General features: G+C 37.4%; 1 protein-coding gene across 1 annotated transcript in view; it reads right to left on the reverse strand.

Moving 5' to 3' along the window:
* Positions 1-14,813, reverse strand: part of HMGCLL1 (3-hydroxy-3-methylglutaryl-CoA lyase like 1) — a 74,760-nt gene that overhangs the window by 49,774 nt on the left and 10,173 nt on the right. The window contains exons 2-3 of the mRNA XM_065730832.1: positions 4,545-4,622; positions 3,483-3,590 (exon numbers count right to left, since the gene is read on the reverse strand). Of these exons, the coding sequence (XP_065586904.1) occupies positions 3,483-3,590; positions 4,545-4,622 (186 nt within the window). The remainder of the gene's footprint in view (positions 1-3,482; positions 3,591-4,544; positions 4,623-14,813) is intronic.

The raw sequence follows: 14,813 nt of genomic DNA on the forward strand, positions 1-14,813 counted from the left end.
TGTGTATTAAACTGTAGATTATTTAGACAAATTATTTCTTGAAAAAAAGAAAAAAAGTGGGAGAAAAATATTTTGTTTTAAAGATGCCCATGTTTGAAAACAATAAAGATAATAAGACATGTAATTCATATTTTGTATCTTACAGATTTTGAGTTTTAGAAAAAATCAATCTACATAGCATGCTTTAAAATGTTACATCAGTTCTCACAGTTTGGGAATACAAGAAAGTATATTCAGAGCAGAAGCTGTGGAACAAGATAAACAGCATCAGAAAGGAAGGCTGAAAACCAAGGACGCTCCAGAAGGAACAGAAAACAAATTCAAGTAAGCTGTGTGATAGCAGAACCCAACTGGAGGAAGAGTGCATGGCTTGGGATGATTCACGACCCTGATTGGATAAGCGCCTGTATGCATGGTTAAGGACTGTTCAGGGAGTATTTTGTTGACATGTAAAGGCAGGTGGGAAAGTTACAAGAGAAAACTTAGTGCATATAAGGGATGTTAGAACCTGTAATAGACGATATGGATCGTCCACATCTGAATCCGTGCCTCAGACACTGCATCACATAAGTAAATTTCCAAACAAACAATACTTGTTCAGATATTTAATTGGATTTCCGATTATTTTCACACTTGTGCAAAATCAACAGTTCTGTACTGTATGAAAACATTCATCAACTATGAAGCTTTCATTACTTGTTATTTGGAATGGTAATATTTTGCAGTATGAGAATTCTAAGTATATTCTAGATTTAAGTGCCAATACTACCAACAAACTAGAATCCCATGTCACCAGTTTCCTGTTATGAAAATGGCTGAATTAAATGCGTCAGAAAAATGCATGCCTGCTTTCCTCAGTGTAAGCCAAACATGCACCTATTAAGAACTGGATACCTGGTACGTATGCAAAAAGTCTTATAGACAGTTGCATCATATTTCTCAAAAGGAATCAAGCAATAGCATAAAGCAAATTTCTGTAATCGCTTCTATATAAACTATATCAGTCTTGATAACTAACATATTTGATAACTTGCAAAAAACATTCTCTACTGTCTTACTCAAGAACAAATTTTTCATTCCTCAATTTAATAAAATTTCTTAGGGCAAAGGAGAATGTTTGAAACCAAATGATTAAAAAATTGCAAATGTTGGCATCAATTCCACACTTTGAAGTTGTAGCCCAACTTAGAATATATTAGAAACCCAAATGACACCACTTCAAACTGTATAAAGCTGCCAGGTCCAAATAATATCTTATGTAGTACATTCGTCCCGTTACTATTTTTCCTGTATGCAAAATCCCATTTTAACACATACTGCATGTTAGAATATTTTAAATTGTACTACAATATTTATTTTCCAAATTTATTTAAAAATAAGCTTTCTAGTGACAGGTATTTATAATCTGGGACCATTTAGGTAATTAGGTATGGGATCCTGCTTATATGGCATCTTGTTACTGTGGAACTTCTCTCTGCCAACAAAGAAGTGGATGGAAAACCATAAAAGAGTTTGAAAACACTAAAGAAAGAAGTAAGTCAATGAGTAATCTAAACATCACCAAGAATTTTATTCCCATGACCCATGAAAATAAAAAAGAGCAAAGAAAAGTCTAAGTCAAGACTGCACTTCCTATCAAAGCAACACAATCCTATCTTTTAAATAAAGAAACATTTTAAAAGCAACTTAAGTCATTAAAATGAAGTACTCAGACATGAATTTAAGATAAAAAGGGATTGTTCATTTTTTCCTCAAACTGTCAAATCACTGCTAAATTTGGTATTCTTAATGGACGATAAGAAAATGAAATAATTAAACATTAAATGAAGAAGCCCACTTTTTTTTTTTTTAGCTTCTCACTCATATCTTTAATAAACTTTACGTTATTCTCTGTTGCTGTAACACCAAAGTTTGATGACACTTAGCATAGGCACTTTAAGTAACACAAACTCAAAGTACAGCCACCAAAGAAATTCTGCATTACCACTGCTATCTTTCTCTTATCCTGTCTTTGGGTTCTTCTCCGGTGATCCCAGAAACACAGAAATAAATAAGGGTGTGCTGTACAACCAGTTTGATCTGCTATCTCAAGAGCAAGAAAAAGTATGACCGTATGTTTTTCTCAGAAGAAACTCTGGAATGCAGTTCATTTGCAGAACACATTCTTAGTTTAAATAGGGCAAATTTCGTACACATTTTAACAGAAGATGTGAAAATTTATATGTTAAACATTGACATATTTTCTCACATCAATTATGTTCATGTTTTACTTTGCAAATAACTTGTGTGGTCCTTACTAAACAGACAAACACTCAAATGCTTCCGTGCATTCTGGAGAACTTCAGAGCCAGGGAAGTCAACTGTATTGGTTTGGTGCTAGCGAACATTTCTGAGGTATCCCCAGCTTGCAAATGTTCTGTCATTAGGTTTTCTTCCTCTGATTCTAGAGACTTTTTTATATTTGGGAGTGATGACAATGTCTAAGATTTCAGCTTTGGAAAAAAAAGCAGAAAGGTGGAAGAAGAAAGCTAGAAGCAAGAAAAAGCTGAATGAAGGATCAGCAGAGGCTCATCCAAACAGCTCTGTTTCCATCTCCCTTCTCAGAAAAAAACAAAAAACCAAAAAACTAAGGTTCTACTGCTTCCTCCCTGCTTGAGAAACAGCACAGTTGTGGAGCAGCCAAGCCCACGCTTGGCCATGTACCTGTTGACTGGATCCTGACTATGTCTCACAGTTATGACTTCCTATCTTGAACTGCCAAATCACTGTGGACTTGCTTCAGTATGTGCACTCCTGCCAGCCTAGGTTACATTCACCCACTTTGCTCTGCTCTTGGGCACTGCTGGAGTGCCCCTTTGTCAACAAGACACTGCTTGTTGGTACTGCTTTGACATCAAAGCCTCTGCTCCCCCAGGTATTGTGTTTGGATCAGAGTTCTCTTTCCCTTCGGGAGCAATCAGTTCTTGCCATTCCCTCACCCTGTTAAGTTAGGGATTAATCAGCTTTCTGCAGAGCTTTTGTTCAATTGTTGAGGCTGACTGTGTCTGCATTCACTATAGATGACTCCCACCCCAGGGCATGCAACGTGTGGCTCCAGCTAACATTAGGTTCTAATTGGAAGCTATAAAGCCTTCATGTTCCAACAAGTCCTTCAATGGGCACAGGTGAATCCAATAAAAATATTTTCAGCTTGTTATTTTTCATTGGAATATGTTGTGGGACAAAGACATAATGACAGATAAAGGTGTGTATAGTCCCTATACATATAATATATGCATGTATTTAGACTACATTTTAATAATTACCCAACTTCAGTGAATCTAGATAAAACCATAAAACTTGAAAATTGTGTAAATTGCATCTGACAACGGTATCTGATTTTACAAAAAACAATGTATTACTCCTATTCCTCTTTCTTGGAAAACTGCACTGCATAGAGTGACATGTAAATTTCAAGTAGAAATTGTGATAATTTTACACACCTGAGGCACCCATTTGGATGAAACGAAACTGGTCACTTCTATTGCAGGAAGGCCTGTTTTAGAAAGCCGGTTGATTAACTCTATTTTGGTATCAGTTGGGACAATCACCTGTGAACATGGAGACATATTATCATAAAGTATTCCACGCAGTGAGACATTTTTTTAGGTGACATGCTCCTAGTATGTAATCAATACATTTGTTATAAAATAATGAACTATACTTGTACCATGCTGTTTATTGTGAGCAGAAGCTACCATTAAGGGAAAGCACTGGATGGTATACAAGATTCCACTCCATTTTATTCCACCACAAAAAAAAGGTGAGGAAACACTTCCATATAACTGATTACAGATCCGTCCTCACATCAGCCTGGTGAAGAAGAAACAAAGGAAACTGCAACACAGAATAGTCCAACCAAAGAAATACTGGGGCGAGAAAAAAAAAACTTCACATCTGAAGAACAGTAATGATCCTATTCTGTAGTATTATTAATTCTAACACCTTTCATATAAGTAATAATATATAAAAGATTAATCTCCTGTTTATGGAAAGGGATTATTGTTTTAGTTTTGACAAATGTACCATATCTTAAATAGTCTCTTTCAATAAACTTCTACACCTCCCTACACCCCTTTAGGGGAATAATATCAGAGAAGTATTTTTTTTTTACTTTCCACAATTTCACTTCATAATTTCATCAGGAATTATGACAGAATCTATCGTACTATTCCTACTGTATATATACTCTACATATTACAAAGATAGTGAGTCTTTTGTGTTTACTAATTATGTCATAACAAAATTTGATTAGCTGATAAAAACTGCAAAGAAAAAAAGGTGGTTGAATAAAATAAAGGCCACTAAACGAAGTAGAGCAAGAGGTGATGCAATTTAACATTTGGCTAAACAGTAACATGCTTTAATTCTAACACATAAGATAGATATTAATATACGCTACTAACTATATGTATTGTATAAAATAAAAATGATTAGCATGACGTGTATTTTACACAATGAAAAGACATGTCCAGAGACACACACACAAAAAAAAAAGAAATTACCTTCTCATTTTGTAATCCATCCCTTGGTCCAACTTCTACAATCTTTATGTACTCAGGCAGTCCAGATGCTTGAGATTCCTGACACACAAAACAACAAAGATCCCTAAGATAAAAGACACAGCTTGTACTTGTCCTATTACTCCAAGATATACAGTCGTATTGTCAGCAGTAAGTTTTTAAAAAATCTGTGAGAAATGTTCCATACCTTGAATTGGGGAATAAAAAGTAGAAGTTATCTGCGTGTATGTTCCACAGCTTCTCTGAGGCCACAAATATTTATTGTAAGAATGTACATAAAACCAGTAATGAACATTCTATCTTACGAAGTGAGAACTATTCTCATTTCAGAAAGCTTCCCAACAAACAAATGATCCCATCCTCCAAGCTTCTACCTGAATGTTCTCAATTTAACCAAACAGTTACTTCTGTGTAAAGGTTTGCAAGACTAGGCTATAAATCTGAAAAGAACAGAGCAAAGAAGTCAAGAAACGTTGAAGAGATTATTAGTGAAAGATGAAAGTAATTCCTCTGCTGGAAGATGAGGGCTGTAAAGAAGGATTTAAAGGGGAACAAGGAAGGCCCCTGGTAGGCAAGAAGAACTTTCCAGGTGTAAGAGCAGATCCAAAAAGGCAGGAGGCTCAAAGGAGGGAAAGAAGACAGCAGTAAGGTTATAGGGCTAAGGAGAGCATGGGGAGTTGAAGGGGGAGGAACAAGAAACAAGAGCAGAAAAGCAGGTGAGGGGAAATGAAACTTCCCTTTTTATTATTTAGCTGCTCTGTTATTGAATCAAGTTGACAGGTGCAGGAGTTAATGTAACCTGCGCCTTGAAGTCCTGAAACACTTCAGAGTAGTTTGCTTAGATTGACCCCAAAATGCTGTGTGTCTTTGAAAACAAATCAAATGACCAACATTGGGCAGGCAGCCAGCTCCTGGATGAGCAGACAGGATGAAGAATAAAGGCAGCCCCACCAGGAGCTCAGGAGATGCCCTGTTTTCTATATTGCACTCAATCCAGAATCCTATTCCGTGTCTTCAATTCGCGTTAAAGCCCTTGATGGGATTAGTGCTAGCTACTTGCGGGACTGCAGCTCCCTTACAACCATGACCTCCCCTGGCAGCTAAACTCCACTGCATCCATGAAGCTGTCAGCTCCAGGGGACCAATCCTGCACACAGGAGTCAGAGCTTGCACAGAGATCAGGCATGGCCTGCAGAAGTCGTTTCTACCACACATGAATAAGACCACTGATCTCACATTCAAAATGTGCTTTCCATCCCTTCCTTATTAGTAGCATTTGTGTAGTTCAAACCGAAGCGCTGCTAATTTCTCCTTGCAGCAATGGAAAATGAGCCATCTGCACCATACTTCTACAGCACCTTTGGTTTTCCACTGCATTCTCAGTGCCTGTGGATTAAAGGAAGCTCTCCACAGTAACAGGCGACATACTGGCCAAAATACAATAAACATATTTCAGTGCATTTACTGTATATTTATCTGAGCACAGTAAAAAGAATGGGAAACAGCTGCAGAGTATCTATTTGATCACGTGGAACATCTGGTAAGTTAAAACTTTGTCAGGCTGTGCTAAGCCCACACTCGCTGACAGTATAAACCTACTTAAATGGGAAGGTAAAACCTTCACATCTGCTGCATATTGTTCCTCCTTTTTTTTTTTCCCCTCAAGTTATTTTCACAAATATGGCACAGCTTCAAGCATAAATCTGGGTTATTTCATGATTATAGATCTTTCTTGTTACAAGACAAATGCTACAGTGTTGCTGTGAATAGAAGCTATGACTGGGAGAAAAAAAAAGTGAAGGGAGAAAGAAAAAAAAAAAAGAGCTAAAATAGATAATGCAAAACTTAATTTAGAGCATGAAAAATATCCATAAAGCATCGGTGGCAAAAATGTTCAATTCCTAGGCCAAATCCTGTAAATCCTCCTCAGTTCCTACTGTGGTAAAATTTCTGTTCAAGTAGAAGAGCTGTACCTGTCCTTATAGAACAGCTCACACAGCTGTACTGTGTGTTGTAGCCACTTACACGGCCAGACAAGTGGAGTTCTGCAGCCCCTGGACTTCACAGAGGACAGCATGAATGATGCTGCAGAAAGCCAATGCAGTACTGATTTATATTTTCCACTTGTGATATTACATGCATACAATATCTGATTTGTAGCTTTCCTGCTCATTAGTCAGTCACAATTTAAACTCTCTGTTCTAGACCACAATCCTGACCACAAACTACAGGATGATTTTCACTAAGGCAAATAACAAAATGGAAATTCAAGACAGAGCTACAAATACTTATACTCTTCAAGCTGGTGAACTAATGGCTTAGAGTAAACATCTTGGCTCTTAGACCAGGAAAGACTTGCTTTTCATTAAATTTCATCTGATTTCACCTATTACATTCTATTGCTCCAGCCTGTAAGGTCACCCAGTTCCTCCTGTGTGCTATCCAATGTGGTACTGACAGGGTCTTCTGTCTTTCTGTCATCAGTAGACATTACCACCCTGACATTTCATAATTAAAACACTTGGACTACCACGAACACCTCATTCTAGCAAAACTACATTTAATTCAATACATTTGAGTTGGCGCTACTGAAGAAACAAAATGACCAGAGGAGCTCCACCAGCAATATCTCTTCAGCCTAATACATCTGCTTTCCACATTATCTCTTTATTTCCTCCTCAGCAAGCTTCTTACAGTTCCACTTCTCATCATCCTTCTCCTCAGCTTAACACACAAATTCTCTTGTGCTGCACTGCTGAAGCTCAGATAACAAGTAAAAGGGACACAAACAACAATTCAGTACCCTGTGTGCTATTTACGCATTTTATAGTACATAGTCACTGGATAAAGCTCAGAAATAAAACAGGGACTACATGACTACATGTTCCACCTTCTAAGGTGACTAACATTTTTTACAGACTGTTCCAAGTTGAATCAGAGGGGAAAGGAACACCCCTTCACCTCACTTGTCCTATATTCACAGGACTCAGTAAACAGGCAGTTAGGACTTTCTTCCAAGAAGCTGGAGATACATACTTGGAATCAGAAAAGGAGACTCCCTGCTTTCTTGTCCAGACTTCTGATCACAGTGTTGCACTTGCAGAATATTTGGATGCCACTTAAAACACAGCTGAAAAAGTGAACACAGTCACCAGTCTTTCTGTGCCAGGCTCAATGCCATTTCCATTCACTAGGCAAATATCAAATCCACAGAACAGACCGAAGTCTTTAAGAGTTTATGTGGAATTTAAACTCTTCTGTTTACTATCTGGATGGCATTAGATTTTAACCAGGACTTTTTGAACTGAGGGATGGAGTCCCCTTAACACTAAAACAGGGAGATTTTAAATGCACACCATCCCCTTGGGTAAAAGGGAAAGACTTTCAGAACAAGAAGAAGGAAAGAATTAAGAAAATTCTGATATCTTTAAGTATGACATTAAATGGCCTATTTCTGTAATAAACAGAAAAATGAGAGTTTTTATATTTGAAGAGAATCCAAAAAAGATGAACCCCACAGAAATACTCAAGTATTTATGTTGGACACTAAACATCCCAGGAAAATCAGTTTTGTTTCAGAAAAATAATGCCTGATTGTACTATATGAACTACTTTCATGTAATGAAGTATAAAAAGTAGTTATGGCAGATACTTAGAGGTGACTGTTTATTGAATTATATACTGGCTATGTTAAAAAGTAATGACTACCAAAGCACAATGTTTGAAATATCAAAAAGGAAATAGATGACATAAAAGACTAAGAGCCTGGAAAATTTGTTTTTTCCATGTATCAAGCCTTGCCAAGGGAGAACAAAAAGCATATAAAACCACAAAAAACTGCCTCCCCCGAAACAGAATCCAGCCAAGGAGTCTTTAAAAAAAAAATTAGAAGGAAAGCTTACTGTTCAGCTTGAAACAGTGGATGCCAAATTTCTGTAAGGAAATATTTTTCCCTGAGTTATAAATAGCTGAAAATTCAAGTTTATTATAGAAAATCCCAGTAATCCTTAATTAGAGTAGTATAATTTAACATAACCATAAATGTAATTAAATTAAAGAAACACGCTTTTTTAAGCTCTGTCACTGCTTCAAAACTTCTAATAAAGGCACTGAGGTTCATTCAGACTTCTGACTTTTCTGAAACATGCAGCTCATCTACATGGGGATTTAACAGCACTGGCAAATATTACCCAGAGATGAACAAAACTGAAGGAACCTGAAAATAAGGGAGAATAAGCTGAAGGTTTGGTCTTTTCAATCTATATAACTAAGATGAAGCTCTGCTTTCCACTTCCACAAGGTGGTGTTCTGCCACAGAGGACAAATGAGCAAAAGCAGGTCCATCTCACAGAAAATTTGCTCCAGAGAATGGTTTTCAAAACAAATCAGCTGGGACGTGGCATTAATAACCTTGTATGCACACGTGCAGAAACATGGATAAATGCCCAAAAACTGAGAAAAGGCTCTGAGATAAAAAAATACAATTGCTGGAAGAAGAACAAAGAAAACAGTGGTCAATTTTCTGAACACACAAGACATCTCTAAACTTTACAAGACATAGAGGAAATAAACAGGAAAAAACTAAAATCTTACTACAAATCAAATAATGATTGAAGTGATATTGCAGAGACTTGTTTATATAGTTCACATTACGGGAAGACACATATATAATCAAATAATGATTGAAGTGATATTGCAGAGACTTGTTTATATAGTTCACATTACGGGAAGACACATATATAAAATATTCATTCCCAAGTTAACTAGGGGAAAAGGTGGGGAGATTCAACATGAGATAAGTACATATACAGATATTCAGAAAACAGTGGGACACACCTGCTGAATATCCCTCCAAAAAGACAAACTGAGCATCCATCCTAGGATGTCCACCACATGCTACTGACACAACTGCTGGATGACCACTAGCCAGGAGTACATATCAGTAGCAAAGTAATTCATCAGCCCTTGAGAAATTTTCCAAGTAAACATTCATTTGATATTATTGCACACTCACAACTTGAACAGAAATACCACAGTAAAATGCTTTGCATATGCTTTAGATAGCAGGACTAAAATTCAAAATTCCATTTCCATACTGGAGAAACAAATACAGAATCAGAGTGGCTGAGGTGGGAGGAAACTCAGGATGTCATGTGGTCCAACATCCCCTGCTGAAACACAATGCATTTAATAAAGAAATACGTAACACTTAAGATTATCATTATTGTATGTAATCCTGACTGATTAATTAAATACTGAGTGATTAATTAAAGAATTGTATGTTTATCTTCTACATGTTCTATTTTGTTCATTTCTCCAGTTTGGTAATTTTAACAAAAAAAAAAAGATACTTGGAACATTCAGAAGATGGATGGTACCTGACCGAACAGTTTTATAGAAAATACTGGGATATTAAACTGGAAAGCAAATTGAATATGAGTCTGTAACATCAAATTAACAAGAAAAGAAAAAAAAGAAAAGAAACAATAATCCTAATCTTACGATACAAACAGATGTCAGAGATAAAAAGGCAGCATGGCACTTGAGTAGAAATGCCTTAATTTTGGACTATTTGCTTCAAAAAAAAAAAAGAATTCAACCAACCCAAGAGTTAGCAAAATAGAAAATCACAGTAATTTGTTAACAAACTTCATAAAGCAGAGTTGTATGCAGAGTTAACAACCACATGCAAAGAATCCACTACCTCCCTGGGCAACATGCGCCAGTGTCTGACCACTCTCGCAGTACAAAACATTTTTTCTGATACTTAAAATGGAATTTATCCTTCAGTTTGTGCCCACTGCCTCTTGACGTTACTGAGAAGAGCCTGACTTCACCCCATGGAGTATTCACTAATACATGCATCCATAAGATGCCTCTTTTCTTTGGGCTAAACAATCTCAAGACTTTCAGCCTCTCTTTCATCTGAGGGATGCTCCTATCCATTATCATCTTTGTGGCCTTTTGCAGGACCAAGTCCAGTACATCCATGTGACTTGCACTGGGAAGTAAACATATAGCAATTACTTCTGTCTACCTCTTCACATTTGATTTGAATGTAATAGTCAAAGAAAAGTAGAATCACTAAGGTTGGAGATGACCTTAAAGACCTTCTATTCCAACAATCCACCTACCTCCAATATTGCCCACAAAAGGAATTAAAATTAAGTAATTAAATGTAAAGAATATTATCTAACAATCAGTAAGAAAAATCTGTAACCTTTGTCTAGGTAATTATTCATAAAAAAAGTTCCATCAAGTGACTAGAATTTTCATGAGCTAACAGTTTCAAAATTAACAAATGACATTAACAGATTTTTTTTAAATGTTGTACTGTTAAGAAAAATACATAAAACTAGAAAGTTAGGTCACATTAACCACACTACTCACAAAAATACACACACAAATTTTAAAAAGTAAAATATGATCCATTCATTACTATCCCTTTTGGAAATCCCTTAGGATAGGGCAGAATAGAACAGAAAGCTACACCAGTCAAGGTTTAAAAGCAGTATTTATCTCAAGGTTAAGAAACCTCAGCTCATTCCTATTGTAATGTACATCTACCTTGAGTAATTCTTGATGACTTAAGAGTTCTGGCCTCCAAGCCTGGGTCAGGAAGGGCACTGGTCACATCTCACCCATTTACTACCCATTCCAAACTTGTCAAGATGTCTACATACCGCAGAGCATCAGAAATGGCAATTGAGCTGAACTTGTGAATTGTCCCAGACGTGCCAATGTCTGATGTCTGAACTGCAGCTGAAGGAACTCTATTTATGGACAGAGATAAAATATGATTCAGTTCACCCTAAAGTTGAATTCTAGAGGCTAACACAATTAGCCTGACCAGCAGTCACAAGGCTGTATGGCTGACCCTGATTACCATCACCAGATCTAATCCTGACCCCGCCTCACTGACTTGTGCTCCCATCTCTAACTTGGACCTGTCTCATCCCCAGAAACTTGACCAACTATCTGTATGTTTGGTTAAACCTGGTTACTTGCCCCAGCCCCAAGGCCACCTGTATCTTTCCTCCCTCAGCCAGCTGCAGGCAAACATTTCTTTACCCTGAGTGACCATAATTGCAAGGAGCAGAATGTAGCCTGCTTCTCCTCTCTTTATCCCTTTCCATCAGTTGCACCTAAACAGAACAGTTAGTAGTTCTTAATGGCCCCAACTGGAAGTAGAGGCCAGCAACATCATAGAATCATGTGCCGATCCACATCAGCAGTTGTAAACTATTGCTGAAAATTAGTGTTTTGACATTAACTCTCTCTAAGCCTACTGCATCGCTTCCTTACCCAGTGGAGGCTGGGTCATATCATATGATATGGAAATATATCAGCTGGAAAAGACCTTCAAGATCACCAAGTCCAACCACAAAAGATCAGATTCTATGAGAGTCACCCCAAATGAGAAGCCCATGCTCTCATTACAAGCAGAGGCCTCTGACATGAAAAATACACCAAACTTAGAACTAACAGGAAGAGAGCCTGATACACAAATACAAATCCACTCAAAAGGCAAAAAAAAAAAAGTATACGCAGTCACATTAGGCCACATTCTGCTAGGAGAATCACCAGAGTACTTAATAAGCATGCATGCCTTTTTCCCAGCACAGTATCTCCTACATCTTTAGCAAAATGCAACAAGGTATTTCGAATAATTACAGATTAAATAAAGCAACTCCTTTCTGTGTGGAAGGACATTTATTTCAGGTCAAACATAGAAAAGTATATTTTCCAAACAATCACACAGAGTTCATAAATCAATATAATCTCTGCTTGCAGGAGTCGAACACGGGGAATAAGAAATTCCTCACCTCTCAGACTATTTTCCCTTACAGCAAGCTAGAAGAGGTCAACTCCCGCATCTTTTGTGTGAAACACCTGCTGGATATTGTTTTCTGTGATGCAGAGTTTACCCTCAGCTTGCAGCGGATGTCCATAGCTCATCAGAGATGCAAATAAAACCTGCAGCTGCCTTCATCAGATAATTTGTCTGTATAACCAGTTCTAGTGAACTCCACTTGAACTACGAATACACGCAAACAGAAACACTGACTCCTTCCTTCTTGTTTAATTGAAAGAGTAGTCATGCATTTGAATACTGTTTAGGAGCATCTATTTCCACATTTCTTTTAAAAGCCAAAGATCTAATATTTTATTAATACACTTTTAATATAGAAAAGAAGAAAAGATCTTCCCTGTCATACTCTTCAAGCTACATCAAAGATTAAACTGACATTCTTCGTAAGACTATTTCCCGTTTTCCTCTTTCATGAGAAAGCACCAAATTCAAAAGTAATACAAACAGGCTTAAAGTCTCCTCATTGTTTTTTTGATCGTATCACGCAATTGGAATGCATTCTGAAACTACTCCTGTTACTTAAACAAATTGCACAGGCAGCCATACTGATCTCACAGTACCCTGTACTTATTAATGACATCTCAGTTTCCTCATAAACTGAATTTTCTTCCCAATCTCTTCATTATTTGATAGAATAGTAGCAGTATTATTTCTTCCATTTCTTCCACGTTTGAAGAACTACACTGAACTACAGCATCATGTGATTTTTTTTTTCCCCAACAGCAGTATATAAAACAATGAATTTCTAGACTATATTCTTTGGCATCAGTTCTGCTGCAGTCCCTGCTTTGTAACTCTTCATATATTCCTTCCAACCTCCAAATGGTGCAAAGCGCAGGTACAGTAAAATGACAGAACACAATTTAAGTGGTGGTTGTGTCTCAGGTGTACATGGTAATAGGTAGGCTGGAGAGAAAATTAAGAAAAGCAATTAAGAGAGTAAATCTAATACTACTACCTATTCAAAGAATCACAGAATGGTTCAGGTTGAAAAGGATCTCTAAGATCGTCTAGTTCCAACCCCCCGGTATAGGCAGAGGTGCCTCCCTTTAGAAAAGGCTGGTCAAAGCCCCATCCAGCTCCTGGGAGGGGGCATCCCCAACCTTGCTAGGGAACCTGTTCTAGTGTCTCACCACCTTCACAGTAAATGATTTCTTCCAAATATTTAGTCTAAATCTGCCCTCTTCCAGTTTAAAGCCATTTCTCCTTGTCCTGTCTCTATGTGCCTTTTTAAGAAGTTCCTCCCCAGCTTTCCTGTAGGCCACCTTCAGGTGCTGCCATGTCTCTGTAAGGTCCCCCTGGAGCCTTCTCTTCTCCAGGCTGAAAAGCCCCAGCTCTCTGTCTGTCCTCGAAGGGGAGGTGCTCCAGCCCTCTGCTCACCTGTGTGGCCCTGTATCTATTCAAAATATAAACATCTATGGAGAAACACACTTAAATATCCTTATTACCTAAAATACAATTACCAGTATTATTTCAAATATTACAAATCAATATTCAGAGAAAATACGGGCATATAATGATTCTAAATTTATTACCAATTCAAATGTTTTGTTCTTTAGAACATTGACTTTCATCACATACTTTGACTTCCCAAGAAATTCAAACAAGTCAGGGAAAGTGTACTGGAAAAAATGTATAAAAATGATTATGATGTGAAAACAGCTACAGACTCCTGGAAGCCTCTCCCTTTGGTAAGAAAAGGTAAGAAATGTGACACTTTAACTGCCTAAAGTTATTCATTTTAAACTGTGGTAGTCCTTGCTACGTTGTACAACCACTGACAGCAAGTCAGCAGAGAGGCTCGCTCTGGTTCAAGTGATTACAGCTTGAAATTTTATGAGTGCAAGTTCCAAGGGATCAGAAAATTCCACAGGCAGATGCAGACTATCCAAACTGCTGCTCTGACAGCCTTCAGGACATGAAATGTCAGGAACTGCAGCCTCAATGTCCAGCAATAGTAGCAGCTACTTCTAACAGCAACTGCAAATCACACCCTATTCCCTGCCATGATGTTGGATGCTCTGAAATGAGCTGTACTATCTTAAGAAAGATACTCAGAAAAATAAAACTAAGCCCATAGACCATTCCAAGTCTGCAAAAACAAAGATGTTCTTTCTCATTCGTGCACTGACAAGTAACATGACAGAACAAAAAAGTTAAACTTAGTCTGTCAAGTAAGACTCCTAGATGAGTCTGAACTCTGAATCATCATGGACAAATAGAATTGCCATTTTCTAAAAGAAAAAATGTTGCTGTATTCCACAAATGGAGAGCATGTGTTATCACAGACATTTGCATACAAGTGTCGATCACAGCAACCTAAAAGCAGACAGATGTTCTGTAGTCATACATGACTTCATAAAACTTGCAAAATAATG

The sequence above is a fragment of the Cyrtonyx montezumae genome, unplaced genomic scaffold, assembly GCF_038088225.1.
Source record: "Cyrtonyx montezumae isolate F1298 unplaced genomic scaffold, pur_monq_1.0 scaffold_13, whole genome shotgun sequence".
NCBI lineage: Eukaryota > Metazoa > Chordata > Aves > Galliformes > Odontophoridae > Cyrtonyx > Cyrtonyx montezumae.